The sequence below is a fragment of the Pseudopipra pipra genome, chromosome 13 (assembly GCF_036250125.1).
Source record: "Pseudopipra pipra isolate bDixPip1 chromosome 13, bDixPip1.hap1, whole genome shotgun sequence".
NCBI classification, from domain to species: Eukaryota; Metazoa; Chordata; class Aves; order Passeriformes; family Pipridae; genus Pseudopipra; species Pseudopipra pipra.
Genome location: NC_087561.1, coordinates 3,379,252 through 3,396,223, shown reverse-complemented (window position 1 = coordinate 3,396,223; position 16,972 = coordinate 3,379,252). Strand labels below are relative to the sequence as shown.

Below are 16,972 nucleotides of genomic sequence, written 5' to 3'. Positions count from 1 at the left end.
GTGGAATATGATTTAACCTGAGATTATGGTGCTTTCCTGCTGTAACACTTACAGCCTATAAAATGCCCAATTGTTGTCAAACTGTTGCATGAGGACATGTAAGAGCCAACTGAGCACAGCTTTCTTTACAGATCCAAAGATTTAGAAACACCTTAGGCTCTGCTAACACATGCACCTTCATCCTCACATCCTGGAATTCAAGGTGACATCCCTCAGCCAAAAAGAAAACAAACAGGCAGCAACACCAATCCTGCCTGACCTCCTGTCCCTCTCTGCCAAACCATGCAGATACACAGTTTTGAATACTGAGAAGGTCTGTGTTGAAAACAGCAGCGTAGGACGAGGTGATCCCATTCCCCGTAACAATTTTGTGGCAAGTGGACCATATTCCTGGTGGGTAACACCAGAGACAAAGTGAAACCTTACATATGACCACCACCACCAGTTGTACTCCTTTGAGTTCTGCAGAAATTGTAGGTCTATTGTGAGTTCCATTAACATGAAGTAGAAGTTTAATTTAACATGGATAAATGAAGCGTGGGCGTACAGATATATTAGAAAGAATACTATTACCCAGAAAATTATAGTGGTCTCATGAGGTGGTAAAGGAAACTAAAGAAATTATATTTAGTTAAGTTATACCATTGGTTTTTTTGATAGACTTGCTTTTGCCTTGTAATCAAGTGCAGCATTATTTTATTATTGTGGTTATACTATTATTACAGTGTAATCTTGCACTTGATTACAAATCATAACCGGTGATAACTACAATAATAAAATAATCTGTTAACATAATAATCTAGCAAAACATAATAAAATAAGAGCTGTGCATCAGGCACAGCATCAGCAGCTGGAGGAGGGAGGGGATTGTCCTGCTCTGCTCTGTGCTGGTGTGGCCTCACCTCAAGTGCTGGGGGCAGTTTTGGTGCCACAAGAAGAGGAGACTGAGGAAAGACCTCATTGGGGTCTGCAGCTTCCTCATGAGGGCAAGAAGAGGGGCAGGCACTGGTGACCAGTGACAGGACCCAAGGGAAGGGTCTGAAGTTGTCAGGGGAAGTTTGGGTTGGATATTGGGAAAAGGTTCTTCATCCAGAGGGTGGTGGGGCACTGGAACAGGCTCCCCAGGGGAGTGGTCACAGCACCAAGCCTGACAGAGTTCAAGAAGTTTTTGGATAACACTCTAAGGAACATGGTGGAATTCTTGGGGCTGTCCTGTGTGGGAACAAGAGTTGGATTTCACTGATTCCTTTCATCTCAGGGTATTCTACAATTCTACAATTCTAAGTGCTGTCATAAATTTAACAAGTACAAATAAGTATTATGAGTGCTGTAGTAGAACTAGCTACTCCCAAGATACAAGGGGTACCTATCCCAGTAGGGACTAGAAAAAGCTTGAAAAAATCATTACACAAAGTAGATAAAGTAAGACATAAAAGGTGTATTTGAAGGACTTCATCTCGGAAGTTGTTTTTCAGAACATTCAGAACTAAAGCGTAAACATAAGGGCAGAGCTCTGCTGCCTCCTAAAACCAGCCATCAATATTCATGGGTGTCAGACACGCATTTACAGCCTTCTGCATCCCAGTGGGTGCCAAATAGGTAGGTAAAAGCCTGTCACACAATTTCCGTATCTCAACAACACCAAGACCTTTCTATACAGCTGCTGCCTCTGATTGGGGATGAAAATAGACATTTATAAAGACAAGCAAAACACCCCAAACATACCAAAAATAAACACACTGAAAAACAAATTATACGTCAGAAGATGGAAATGTATTGGTCAGAATAACAACTGGTCTGTCCCGATAACTCCAGCACAGCTGGAGGAGTGAGCCTCCTGCCAACCTGTCAACAGGAATAGAAATCAACCACCCAAAAAATAGCCAAGAATCAACAGAACCTTATCAACCATCCTGCCTTGCCCATAAAATCTCATACCTAAGAGCTGATAGAGGAACCAGGCGTTTCATGTTTGTATATTACCCATTGAACTTTCTAGTCCTGAACCCTTTTCATCTAGGAAGCAAGACAGCATCTTGGAGGAGAGATTCACTCACTGAACCCACTGCTGTCACTGTGCTTATCAAACTGCCTGCAGGAACGGTGAAGTTTTCCAACAATAAAACTTACTACAAGCAGAAAACAAGGATGCTGGAAAAAGGGAATATATATCTGAAACTAATGCATGAAACCAAAATGTTGATATAGCACGTGTTGGTAATCACAGCCTAGGCTCCATGACAGGCTCGTGCACAAATTCCCCTCATCTCATTAGCATCTTTAGTGATAATTTTGGCAGAACAGCCAGTTGTCCATTCAGGAAATGGTTGTATTCCATCAAGGAGGCAGCATGGAAATAAGTGCAAGGCAGAGCAATTGGCGCGTGGCCCCTCTTCCATCAATGTAATTTCCATTTAATTTCCATGCAAGCAGATGAATCACATCAGAGCCTCTTTCCCAGCATGTGTTGATGAAACACAAAGTAGGAACTTAATGCTATTCTTACTGTTAGGTCTCAAGGAAGTGAACTAACCTACGAGGGTATTTGTGCATAATTTAAAGAATATTAGACAACTCTAGAACCAGAATTACAAGGGATGTATCGTGTGAATTGGAGAGAGACATTAAAATTATAATTTGCTGAGTCGAATTTAATGATATCAATTCAACAGATGGATGGTAAAGGAAGTAGAAGAAAAAGTTGAGTTAATCCTGAGTTAATTGACCCAATCCTGGAAATATTCATAATTCAAAATAATGTACTACATTGATGTATTTGTCTTACAGTAAATCCAAATGCTTTTCAGAGATTTCACCTTGCTTCTCTGTGTTTCTTTCCATCTGGTGTAAAGCAGCTGTCTATATATGCATTGGCCTGCATAGTGGCAATGATTTTTTTCTATGCTTTTGAGCTCAAAGGATGAGTTGCCCCATTACTTGCATCTGTTCTAAAAATGCAGCAGTCTGCTCGTGAGGTCTTGGTACATGGCCATCACTCAGGTTAAGCCCTTAAGGCAAGAAATTACTATATTATTGTATTAATCACATAAAGAGTATGAACATTATATCCTTTCTGCTCTGCTATTCTGTGGAATTTACTCTTCCTCTCTCTTTTTTCCCATTTTTTTTTCCCTTTCCATTTTCTTCCTCTCTCTTTTTTCGTTTTGGTTTTTTTTTTTTTTTTTTTTTTTTTTTTTTTTTTTTTATTATTATTTTTGAAATCACAATGTTTACAAAAATCAACAGAAGCAAATGGCAGATCACAGGCATCTCCCTTGCTCACTGAGCAGATGCTGCTGCTGGAGCACCAGGTGTGGTTGGGGAGGTGGTGCACATTTTAACTGCATCTGTCTCCAGATGGGCAACAGACTGTGAGAGAGAGGGAGACCTGAGCCAGCTGATCCCAGGTGAGTTTGGCAAAGGGGCATCCAGGCCCTGTGAAAAGCTATCACAGGTAAACCTGTACGTACAATGACATGGACTAAAATTTACCCATTTTTGATAAAATGACTGCAATTCTGGTTAAATCCTTTCTCATGATTTTAAAATTATAAGAATAGGGGAGTAAACATTCCTAAGGAAGACTCTGGGTGGCTGTGTCTCACATGGATCCATGTCTGGATCTGGTGCTGTTATTCCTTTCAGATGAGGCTAAATCTGCCTGTGGAAAACATATTACCTATCTTCATTTTACTTCTTATCTCCATGATCCGCCTGGCACCTTTATAAAGCACCAAATTTATCTCTGGAACAGTTTATCATCATAGGGTCTTTCTTTTTATGTATAACAATTCCGCTTTTCTCATTATCTTGTATCAATTTCTGGATTGCCACAAAGCATGTAAGTTTATATTTCTTTTCAACTAAACTCATAAAAGTTAATTACAATGAGGCAATGCACTTACAAAGCTACTACTGGATCTAACAGGCTATTGTCATAGAAAGTAAATAAAGATTCATGCATTTTAAAGCACATTTAGCTTCACTGATCTGGAAGCAAATTGGGCATGAGAAGATTGCACTGACAGCATTAAAACTGCTGCTGTATTTAAATTGAAATCAGTAAAACAGACATCTATAAAACAGAAATGTAACTCTATACACTCCAGGTTTGGGGGGACTTTATGCTCCTGTGAGTTTTAAAACCTGTTGCAAAAATTTTTAGCAAGAGGATGAAATAAAAACTATAATTGGATCTAAATTTTCATTTGTGCTAAACAACAACATTTTAATGTGTGCCATTCAAAGTTATTCTAATGAGTCATTCTTGAAAATAAAAGATTTATTTTGGATGGGCAATTCTCTATTTCACTGGGCAGGCAAGACACGCTCATCCAATTTAATGCCTAAAATATGAAAAACAGCTCCCTGATTGGGTGCAGAACACAAGCTGTGGGTAAACTAGAAAAATATAAGGCCATATGTTCAACTAGTGTAAATAGGATTTACTCCATCCTCCAGAGTATTTTAACATCTCCCTTCACCTCTCCGGAGCAGGTAGGGCAAAAGTGGACTCTGCTGGGCTCTCCTGCCACATTTGTAGAGGCTGCATCCAAGGAAACATCCTCACTGAGATGCCAGGGGGGTAGTTTACATGGCTTGTGCTTACCTAGAGCTGCTTCCATTGTGGTTTGGGGTGACACCACATCTCCAGCTGAGTTGTGGAGCTGCTAGTGGTGCAAAAAACTTGCCTGCACTTACCAAGAGCACACCAAAGCTTTGTTACAGAAACCTGCCCTGTAGTCTGCTCTCACTGCCAATTAGCTTCTGGCTTTATTTCAGACCACAGCCTTAAATAGTAGAGAGATGATGGGCCTGACCCAGTGATGGCTTCTTGAGTCCTGGTAGAGCTGTAAGAGCAGAAATTCTGACAACTGGATAAATCTGCAAATGGGAAGCAGGCCAGTTTATCAGCTTTTGAAGCAAAGTTTCAAAGCACAGTGGCTTCTCTTTGTAAGAAGAGAGGTTTTTTGTACGAAGGTGCATGGAGGCCTTGTTTTTTTTCACACCGCAGTGTTAGGATTTTCTATTTAAAAACTGCTTATTTCAAGAAAGTTCAGAGTTTTGATTCTGTAATAAGTTGCTCAGAGATTTGTCCTGGCTTTCTGTTGCTTCCCACTGAAACACAGAGATCCTGGGCTCAGCATCCCAGCAGAAGGCAGAGCTAAAAGGAAAGAGGCTCTGGAAGATGTAAGATATGACTGCAGCATCTCAGTGTCTTACTAACACTTGGTGACAAACAACAGGACACAGCAAGTCTGAAAGTTCTTTTCACTCCTGCATTTCTGTGGGATCAGGAAGCTCCGCTTGTGATCTTTGTGATTTCATTTTCCTATTTGAATTGTGTTGTCCAGCACAGTATTTTTCTAAGGTGAGTTTGCTTCCTGTGTCTTAATATTTTTTTTTAACCAAAACCAATGAAATGAACAAAAAACCCCCTCAACAGTATCAGCCAACCCAGAAGAGGGACATTCACTCCTTTTCCAGCACGAGAAGCAAAAGCACCTTAGAGAGAACCAGTCTCACCAAGCCAGTGCAAAGGCAAACACAAGAAGCTTTTCACCCCAAACTGCATAAAGCAAATGAATTCCCACTGAAACACACTTTAGGATCAGACCCTGCCCAGGCCAGGAGCACATTTCAGAACTGAGCCAAATGTTTCACTCAGCACAACATTGGGTCACCTTCCCTGGACAAATGCCAGCTCATTTCTCTTACCTACATGTTCCATAAAGCTCTAACAGGAGACTGACTCGTGCTTTGTGTGATGGTGCTGAAACCTGATGAACAGCAGTGGCATGAAAGGAGCTGCATTGCAGTGGCAGAGCTTTCCTCAGGCTCAGAGGAGAGCAGCAAAACATCTCAGACCCTTCTGGATAATAAAGGATATGCCACAATCACACCAAGAGCTACAGTCATGACCAGGCAGGAAGAGAGAAAAGAGGCTGGAGGAGGCAGAGAATTGCTCTGGCAGAAGCCCTAACCTCTCTGAACTTACTGCCAATGCTCCCACTGATTTTAGCATGGTCGGGATCTCTCCCTGTGCATTTTGTAGGAAGCCATTCCCCAGGTCCCCCTATGCTCAGACTGTTACCTACCTGCAGCCTGCTGCCACTGAGCAAAACAAAGGAGGCAGGAACACATTGAGAAAATAAAACCTAAGGTATTCTGTAGCATTCCTGTTCTTAATTTTTCTACATTTAGAAAAAAAAAAGAAAAAAGGAAGTACTTCTCTTTTCTACTTGACGAGTCACCTTTAATCTCGGAAATATGGCCTCACGCTTCCATGCAGCATTTTCCAGGTTAGCACAACTGGTTTTGTTGAGGCCTTTCTGCAAGAGGCTCTGTCTGTGAAAAAGCCTGTCAAACCCCCAGGGCAAAGAATGAGTCTCTGCAGTCCCCCTTGGCAAGCTGTAAAAATCGGGGCTACGGGCACATTTTCCTGAAAAAGGCCAGGATGAGTGCTCAGCCTGGCACTGCTGCAATGTCTGAGGCTACTGGATGGTGCACGTGTGGCTCACACACAGCTGACTCCCCTAGTGCCAGGCTGGGGTGCTGGCACAGAGCCCTGCTCTGGGCTGCACATCCACGGGCTTTGGGATCCCCTCGACCTCTCTGGAGGAGTGTTGTTTGACAAAATCTAACACAAACTGATTCAAAGGGTGTGCAATCAATAAATGCTTTGACAGCCATGCAACCTTCTCCATGAGCAGCCCTCATGATGGAAGCTCCCAGAAACAGAAGCTGTTGGAAGTGTTTTGTGCCATGTTCATCTGTGCTGGACTGAGCAGCCTGAGCTCCATGGGCAGCAGCATCATCCCTGGCAGATCACAGGCTAAAAGCTCCATTAACCCACAGTAGGCAAAGGAGCTGGTTGTCTAACTGCAAGGGGTTTAGAGAAGCAAAAAAAAAAAAAAAGCATGTTTACAATTGTGAAATGTTTATTGTTCTCTCGTGTTTTCTCCTAACGCTGGCAGATTGACAAGATCCTCTTGTCAATGGCAACAAACACAGTGAGGGCAATAAAGAATACCTCTGCCTACACCAAGAAGCCAGCCACAGGCAGAGCTGGATGATATATAGGTGGCACAGAGCAAAGAAATTAGAAGAGGCAGGTGGTAAAAAATTAAATAGTAACAGTTCTGCCTCTGTATCTGACAGCAAAAATTGCCCTTCAGAGTCCCATAAACTAATGCTCCACAGTGTGGATTATAGCTGAGCTCAAATGAGTCACAAGGACCTGGCACAAAACTGCCAGGCCTTACCCACAGCGGGTCAGCAAGGTGCCATTCAGACTCTCTCTGAAGGCTGGCCTTGATTTACTCTGCTGAAAATTATCTTTGCACAACAAACCCTTTGCTACGTCATCCAGAGCTCAGCAGTACAGGAAGCAAGATGAGAGATCTAAGGCAAGGGGTCCTCTGCTTTCCTCCTGGAAATAAGGAATGATTTGCTACGTGTGAATGAACCTGAGCAATGCTGAAGTAATGGGCAAGAAGTTATGGGGAGCAGCTCGTATGGGAGCTGTCAGATCCTGGGAGCTGTCAGATGGACACACTGAGCCTTTTCTTTGGAGGAAGGTGCCACAGAAACCTGTTCCTGTTCCCCACAGGCTCCAGAGCTGCCCAGTTCATGGCACATTCCAGCAAACCACAGAGTGGATCTCACTGCTTCACGGCCCTGGAATGGCTTTTTGCTGTTTGGATGTGCTGGACAGAATTTGAGCTTCTCAGCAGTGTCACAGGGTTGGAAACTCATTGTCATTCAGCTTTAGAATAAACATGAGAATTTTCTGATTTTTGCAAGAATAGACTTATATTAAAAAGGTATTTTCAAGACAGAAATCCTAGCTTATAGCTTAAAATATAGTCTGATATGCCCCAGTGATTACTGTTTTACTGGCTTAATTTTTAATTTTTGTGCAACAGATCATCATAAAGCTGGCAGAACAGGGACTTGGGATCCCACATGCTGTAAAAATACTTCACCAGCAATGAGAATAATCCCATTTCTCTTGACCAGAAAACATCAGTTTTCCACCAATGCAAGCCAAAGCTGTGTAGGATCCTAATGCTATTTCCAAATGTGATCAAGCAGAGCATCATCACAAGGTGCAATATTTTCAGGGGCTCTAGAAAATCCTGCAAGTTAACATTTAGCTGCATCAGGGTCCTGTATTCAATGAGATACAGACAGTATCCAAGAAGATATTTAGTATTCCCCTCCTCCTCTCTAAGCACAATTTAAACCTTGGGTAGTAGAAGAGAAGCTGTTACATGGATTCAGGCCACACCATACAGAGCTTACTTTCCCAAGAGCAACACAGATATACTACAACTTAATCCCATTTGTCACATTAGGTAAACAGGTAGTTGTTCACATGGAGAAAATTCAGTAGCAGGACCCTCAGTATCTGAACTGAAGTCTTCTATGTATCTAATAACCTGGCAAGAGGGTGAATAATGATGTAGCAGGTTTTTAGATTTCACAGGTTAGCTGAGGTTACAAGAAAGATGTGGGGACTTCAAAAGAGAATAAATGTTGCTGGACGAGCACATAATGTAGCAGCCTATGGTTTTTTCTGATGGAAAAAGATAAAAAAGTAATACATCCTGTTGGATATAAATTTCACTGCACACATCCCAGGTATGAGGTGCCGCTGGAGAGAAAAAAAAATCCCATCTCTGAGTTTATGATGTAGATAGTACAAGCAGGGTGAGAGTTTCCATTCACTTACACCCTAGCAGAATAATAAAATGTAGTGGCTGCTTAGCACAAGCAGAAACATCATGCATTTAAAACTAACATGCATAAACAGTAATTTATGAAGGTAATGCAACGGCCATCTGGAACTTGGTGCAGTCAAGATGCATCCAAGCCCATGCCTAGACATGAGCTTTAAAATCCCTGACCATTTCTAGACATCTGAATGTCATATCAAAAGCTAAACTGCCCTGCTTCCCCCCTCTGCAGGGAAATCAACATCCAAGTCTGCCCAAGTGCTCAGCACATCTCTGTCACCACATGATAATGAAGGTAATTATCAATAATAACAATAATGTGGATGTAAAGCTTCTCTGGTAGCTGGGGCTGCATCCAACACCAGTCTCCCTGGAAGCTGGGTCAGCCTGCAGCGTTACAGCACTGCCTGAAACCCAAAGGAAGGGAGAAGCCTCCACTTGGAGTCACAGATGGGTCTATTAGTGACTTGTTGGCTACACTCTGGCAACTTGTTGGCAGCTGTGAACCTTTTGCATTACAACCAAGAAGGTTTAATATTTTCTGTAATGTCCACTCAGAGCAGCTGATGAGATTCTCTTGTGTTCCTTCACCGGTCCTGGCAGATAAAGAGCAGCCCTCTCTTTCTTGCCCATAAACGCTAGACATGATGTAAACCCACCACTGCTTGTCCCCAAAGTGCTCAGGGTTGAGCAGAGAAACTCCATCTGTTGTCAGAAGCTCCATTATGTGTAAGATACCTGATGCCCTATCACACCAGTATTTTTAATTAATCAGATGTTTCTCCACTGAGATTAAACTCTATGTACATTTCTCATTTACTCTACCCAGTACATGCTTATTAATTAGCATACTAATTTGCCTAGTTCTTTAGGAACTATGTGCCAGAAAAAATGCTGTTCTAAGTTGTCAAATGCAACTCATCGATTAGTGTAAGACACTTAAGAAAGACTAATTGATAAATATATCAGAGCCCTGATTAACAGGTGAAAAATCCAGCATGCTGCATTCTGCCATCCCTTTATAATAAGATTCTTGAACTAACTTACAACTTGACTTTTCCTTCTTTTAATTAAGAAAACCACAAGTAGTTGTGGAGGGTGTCGGTTCAATTTTCTCGTTATGCTTGAAGTGAAATCTACTTCATTTACCTTATTAGCTGAAAAGTAAGAAAATGAGCCTACTGTGTAAACTAGAATTTATCATTGGGGCTGAGAGACCTGATGTGGAACCTTAAAAGTAACTTCATCAGTCTTCTTCTCATTGTGTGTATTTTTAAGGTTCCTTTCTGATTACATAAATTAGAAGTGACTGCTACAAATCTACAAGAGATGTGCTGCATACCTTTCTCAGTACAGCACATGGCAGCTTTTGAAACAGCCCAGTGCCAAATTATGGGTAAAATATACAGAGTAAAATACAGAGTAAAAATATATACAGAGTAAAAACGACTGAACATTCACAGTTATATTTCCAAGAAGTAACACTCTCCCTGCTCAGTTCATGGCCACGAACCCCAGGTACTCTCACAAGAATTCTGCTGATGTGTGAATATTTTCCCCCTTAATCACTGACAGTGGTTTGTCTACTACCAAGTAAAACAGAACATAAAACCTACAATTGTATATGTGTGAATTTCCTGATCTCTAGCCCTTAGAAAGCAAGATAAAGTCCATAGTCCTCCTGGCTACTGTGGCCTCCAGAGTGTTTGCAGGCTGCTCTAAGGAGAACCACTTTTTAAAAAAACTATGGTTCTAAGGAAATGAAGCCAAGGAATATCATGTTATACAAGAGGTCAGATATTGTCCTCAAAACCAGTGTGTGCAGCAGGGCAGAGATGCCACTTGGTGCCACCAGGTCAAACAGACTCAGGAATAAGTGATGGCTCTCCAAAGGCTGTCAGTTGTAATAACGGCACGTTGTGACTCTGCCAAAAGCCTTTCCAGCTGCTGACTCATGTTGCCAAAAGAACTGGCACCACCAAGTTGAATATGATATATAAGATACCTGCCTCCCACCCCTGCCAAAGCTAAAAACAGCCATGGGACTCTGAAAAGCTGGATGCCTCCATGTGCAGCTGAGGAAGACACGGCTGTGTTTGGTCCAAGCCACGTGTAGCGATGAGTGATGAGTTTAACCTGCTTTTCTTCTGTGCTCTTGCTCACATGTTTTGTTTACATGAACCATCACATGCTGAGGTTGTTGGTGTGGCCTGTTAGTCTTGTATCCTTAATGATTTTTCTAGATGCTCAGAAAAGGGCATCCACATGAAATGGTGGACTTCAAGAGGAGCAATACCCTTGACACAACCTCTTTTTCCTTTGGTCCTTTCTCAGACATATCCAGTCAGGACATAAACTTGTGGATATCAAACCAAGTGGGGTTTTTTCAGGATGAATATGGAAATAAACACTTGGGAGAGGGTACAGACTTTGTCTACTCCTTCTGGCAGCCTTCTTCCCTTGTTGCTGGAGTGGCACAGCCCCGGCTGCTCACATCCACGATTTGTAGCTTAAATAATATAAAAAAGTGATTGCACAGGGGTCCTACTCAAATCAAACCACGAGCTCCTCAGAGGCTCAGTCTTCCCCTAATGGAGCTTCTCCTCCTCCCCTGACAAAGCCTGAAGGCATCATTCCTGCTTTGGTCCAGCCCAAGGGAGCAGTGCCAGCACCCAGCACTGCTCCAGCAGCCTCCTCATTTCTCAGAGTATTTCCACACATTTTCCATGTCTGTTCTGAAATTACAACTTTTGCCAAAAAATCTATTTATTATTGTTTGTCTGTGGAGAAGTGTTTGGGCTATCAACAGCTAATACTGGTGCTCTGGCAGAAAAGAGGGATAATTACAATTCCTCTTCAAATAAATGATATTTCCTTCCTGCTAAAGATGCAGGATGCTTTACACCTTTAAACGACCTCAAGTAATCATTTTCTAGGGCAGAACAGAAAATCCATTTCTATTAGTTTCCAAAGACCTTGAAAGTATGTATGTAAGAAGACCACTTCCATAAATTCACCTTTTTAGAGTCACTGGGTAACACAGAATTTATGCAAGTGCAGGTCAGTCACATAATTCAGTATTTATATGCTGCCTTTCAAGCTCCAGGGAACTGGAGTAAAATGCTAAAAATAAAATACATATGTTGTAATACACACAAGATTTAGAGATGGAACTATTCTGACAGTTCAAAATAAAAGGCTTTGTGGATAAGATCTCTATGGCTAGATCTGCACCTAAATCATGTATTGATTTAACTCACTGTAGACAAGTTATATAAGTTTTGGAATGATATATGGTTGATCAATGTGTTTTAGAAATTAATCTCTGTCAGACTTCATCATTTAGGCAAGTAAAGAAGTCAGATAAATATCAATACATTTTACTTTATAGGACAGTAAGCCAATTTCTAATCAAATTTGTAAGTAAACAACATTATTTGTTTCCAAGAAATATCAATATTAAAATACTTTTCAAAGAAAACTTGAAAACAGACTTTAAAAAATGAATTATTGTTATCTATTAAACACACACAGAATATTGATACATGAGTACACAAACATGATGATCAGAGACACAGAGGAGAACGAAATACCCCTTTGTAACATCCAGGGAAGGAGAGACCCAGCACCACACACAAAAAAAATAAAAAATGGATTTGGAGTCTCAGCCAGATGAAAGTTTCATGTGTTTGATATTTTAATTCCTCACTGGAGTGCAGGAGCAATGCCTCACTTGCTGCAAATGCACCAACCCTAATAAGGTAGGGAGAAACAAATGCTTAGACCTAGACAAGCAGGCCTCTCAGGGTTTTAAAACAGAGAACATATTCTCAGGGTAGAGATAGGGAAATAGAGGCATGGAAAGGCAAAATAACCCTCTGCAAGGCACAAGGCAAGCTGAGGTACATAGGCCAAGAGTAAAGGCTTTTATTTGAATGCCAAATCTGCTAGCACAAACCTCCTTTCTTAACTGTATTATTGCTCAAATCCCATTGATCATAGTGGGAGCCCAAGGACTGTTTCTGACCTGGCTTAGTGCTGGGTCAGTCATGAACAAGTTCCTCAGCTTTTCTTGTGTCCCAGCATGATTTTGGGGCAGTCCAACCAAAAGGTAAAAAGCTGACTCCCTGTCTCAGATTCTCTGGGTGGCCTCAGCAATAAAAAACCCCACAGTGTAACACCAATTCGTGGGTCACTCCTAGCAGCACAAAAACAAGCTCTGCTCCCAGCAGAGAATGAACCTCATTCTCCTCAGCACAGACCCATGACCAAGTACACACTGATACACCTCAAGCCACAAGCACAGGAAAAAAAATCACAAAAAGGCAAAACACAAAAGGGCACAACAGGTTGCTGAAGCCTCAGGGGACTCCCTGGAAATCCAAACAGTCAAACAAGGAGGGAAGCCACTTACCGTACAGGACTGCAATGAGCGACACGGGCATGACCAGGATACCCACCAGCATGTCTGCCACTGCCAAGGACATCAGGAAGAAGTTTGTGGCATTCTGCAACTTCTTCTCCAAGGACACAGCCATAATTACCAATATGTTTCCCCCAATGGTCAGCAGGATGACAACCAAGATCAGGAGGGCTGGCCAATTCTTCTCCCTCACGGACATCCGAGAGACTTCGCCCTTCTCAGAGGCGTTGAGAGGATCAGATGTGGGCAAACTCTGATTCAGAGTCAAATTGCTGCTTAAGGACCAAGCCATCAGACCACCATGCAAACTAAAATCCAGTGTGACAGACACTGTCGTTAAGCTGAGCAATATTCCAGTGCTACTTAAAGTGCTCATTGTCTGGGACTGGTTTTTGTGTCTCTTAACCGTGCTTCAGAGACGAGCCCTTTCCCAAATTGCAGGTCCAAGGCAGATGCCGAACATCACAAAACCTGAGCCAGAAAATCATTTGATCTCCCATAGTGAAATAAACCTTACATAGGTTAGCGTGGAGCTCTTCTAGTTTCCTTGGGTGTGGTAGATGACAACCATTGACCAGCAACCTCGAGGGAAAGCAGACTTTGCAATCTCCAGCTTGTTTCCAAGTTCACCATTCTGAAAAGTCAATAAAAAGGATATTCTTCACTGAAATCACAGCATACACAACACCTTCTTTATCCCCCATGCAACTGACATTCTTATTCTTCCCCTTCCTGCTGACTAGGATGTTCTCCAGACTGCAAGTAATTTATCTGAAGGGTACAGACTACTCTACAATTGGGGGGGGGCAGAGAGGGAGAGAATCACATCAGTGTGCTCTGGCTGGTTAAAAGCTGATTATCACTAATTAAGTGTTTTGTGAAACCTGCAAAAGCGAGTCTGAAGAGCAAAATATGTTTCAATTGATAGCCACTTCACAGATACTCTGCTGCTGTGTAAAATAGTGATTGCATGAAATTCCAACCAATCCAGATAGCGTGGCCAAGCACAGAGTATTCCATTACCTAAAATGGGAGGGTTTGTATATATTTTGCATATTCTGAGGTAAAATGAAGGTATTGTAAAAACCCTCAGATCTTAATGATTAACTCTCCTACAATAATAAATACTATAGTTTGGTTTCTATCAGGGTGTGAATGGTGGACAGGAAGCAACACGTATTAGGCAACATTATGTGGTGCTTTGCTGTAAGTCTCCTGAAACAAACAGACCACAAAGCATTAAGAGAAAAGAAAGGACAGACTTTCATAAAAGTTGAGCAGTAATTTCAGTAAGCCTAGTCCCACCAGCCTGCTGCCCAAGACTGCTGCCCAGCACGTGCAGCACCAACACCCTCAGCACACACAGCCTGGAGGACAGATTTCCTCAGAGGATCTCACATGATTTGTGACAGTGAGGGCAAGTCTGGTTACAACCCCTGACTGCCCACAGAACACAGGCCAGAGAACATCCTGCCTCTGAAGCCCTTAGCCTCCTGCACAGAGCTAATTGGGCAAGTTAAATGTACCCTTGACTTCAGGCACGTGCCTAAACCCACTGAAGCTAAGGGGACGTTTTCCTAATCCTGGCTAAATCACATCCTCAGAAACTCAATCTTTTTGACTGCCAATCCAGTACAACTGATGAAAAACAGCAGCTTTGCTTTGCATTTCCACTGCATTGGAGTCAAGACCCTAAAAACCATGTGGAGCACAGGGCTAAAATCACAGAAGGAAAGCACAGTGTAGTAGAACAATGTATGGAAGCCAACTAGTAAGTAGAATAAAACCAATAGCATGCAACTTATTTTAAGGATGTCCTCGACTATATGTTTAATCCACAGGAAAAGAGTTTCTATTACTGTTAAATAAATTACTAAATAAAAGCCTGATTTTAGCTGTTGAATGCAATGTGGCACACATGTGACACAGCAATTTGCTATCCAGGATCAAAAGCTGAAAGTAATTCACGGGATTACATTAGGTTTTATGTAATGTAAGAAGTGCTCAGAGTCCTATAATAAAATGTTTAACATTCATGAAGGTTTTGGAAACTTGCTAATGGGCTTTGTGCACAAAAACATTTCTTAAATGAGCAGTGCATACAATGAACCCAGATTTGCTTCTGCATTATGGTTAATTAGTCCCAGAGGGTCTCTAAACCTCATATTTAGGAAGAAGTTTTGCACTATGGGCACAAAAAGTAATTTTGCAGCTGCACATTGCAGATGAATTAGCAAGTGGTCAGTGGACCATTTATTTTTTCCAACTTAGCCGGTCTCAGTAAAAAAAAAAAGTCTCTAGAAAGTTTCTAAATACTTTAGAGTATTTTTCCCAGAAGACATCTTTTACTTTAAAGCTGTGATGACAATTTTTCCAAATCACCTTTCCACAGTGAAGGAGACACCAGGCAGCTTTCTGGCATTGAGCTTTGCTGTGCAGGACACCTCCATTAGAGCCAGAGGGAATTTCTGGGTCTCCAGAAACTCTCTTTGGCTCCGTGACTCTCGAGCACTCTTTGTCAGGACAAGCAGAAATGTCATGCCCAAACATGAGGGCACAGTCAGACAGCAGGATGCCCAGTCTTGGTCTTACTTCTTTCCCAGGTCTGAGCTCCTGGAGGTTTTAGAGAAGGTGATGCTACCTCAGCTCTTACCAGAGATATGGATGAGCTTGATGGTCCTGGCACAGGCCAGCTGGGGCTGCCAAAGGAACAAAGGCAGGGCATGCCTTAACACTAAATCATAAAAACAAACAAACAAACAACCCCACACACAAAACCACACCACAAAAAAAAAAAAAAAAAAAAAAAAAAAAAAAAAAAGACCAAAAAAACCAACTGCAAGATAAGGTTTCTGAATTAAAAGTGCCTATTTTTAAAGTGTCTATTTTTACAACTGCTCAGGACTGAATTCTGAAATGGTCATTCTCTCTTGCATTTTGCATATTCATTTTGAAAAATCCTATGTGGGAATTTGACTACAGCAATGCTCAAGACTGGGCTCCACCCTCAGAATTAACTGTCCTACTGCTTTGCTAATACTTTTGTTATTATCTTACACAGATCCTGGCTTGAAGTCATCAGTTTTCTTTTTCACTGCATCTCCCAGTCTCCACAAGGGAAAACTTTATGACTTATTCCTTCAGCTACAGTCTTCTAAGCACATCACTGTACCAGAAAAATAATTCACATTTTATTCATGAATTCTGCATTTATTTGAGAACTATCTCCATAATTTTAAATTAAAACATGTGCCCATCACAGATTTTTTTCCAATAGCTAACTTCAAAGCACACATACTGAATTTTGTGGTCAGTCATCAATTCCAGTTCAATCTACTACTGACAGTCCTTAAAATTATAATTTAAACATTCAGCAAAACCAAGCTCTTTTCTATTCCACTCTTGCTTTTTGATAGAGCAGCGTAATGAATTCTTTCAGCACATTCTTCTCCTTCAGTCTTTAAGTACAGTTTAAAATAAACTGAAGGTAGAAAAACATTTTTGTTTATCAATAAACACATGAATTATTTAAATCAGAGTTTGGTATGCTGAAGTTTTCGGGTATTCCAGGGGGTTAAGGCAAAGGGAAACAAAAGCTGCAATGGTTCATCAGTCTGTGCTGGTGGGACCCTGAGGGAAGGGGTCACATGCCTTTGTGTGTGTTTACCACCATTACACTTGCTAAACAGAAGAAAACCAAACCTTTCTTGGAATAAACACAATTATTTTTTCCTCTGAATTCAATGCATTCATCTTTAGTTGTTTTACCCTTCAAAACTCAGGACATTTTTTCCTGGAGAAAATCAGC

The 16,972-nt window shown here is 41.5% G+C and overlaps 1 protein-coding gene across 7 annotated transcripts in view; it reads right to left on the bottom strand.

Annotated features, from left to right (window-relative positions):
• The window catches only part of LOC135421353 (5-hydroxytryptamine receptor 2A-like), a 205,863-nt gene that overhangs the window by 22,910 nt on the left and 165,981 nt on the right, over positions 1-16,972 (bottom strand). For all 7 annotated transcript variants that reach the window (XM_064669719.1, XM_064669716.1, XM_064669713.1 and 4 more), the window contains one exon: positions 13,156-13,798. In XM_064669719.1, the coding sequence (XP_064525789.1) occupies positions 13,156-13,540 (385 nt within the window). In that variant the 5' untranslated portion in view covers positions 13,541-13,798. The remainder of the gene's footprint in view (positions 1-13,155; positions 13,799-16,972) is intronic.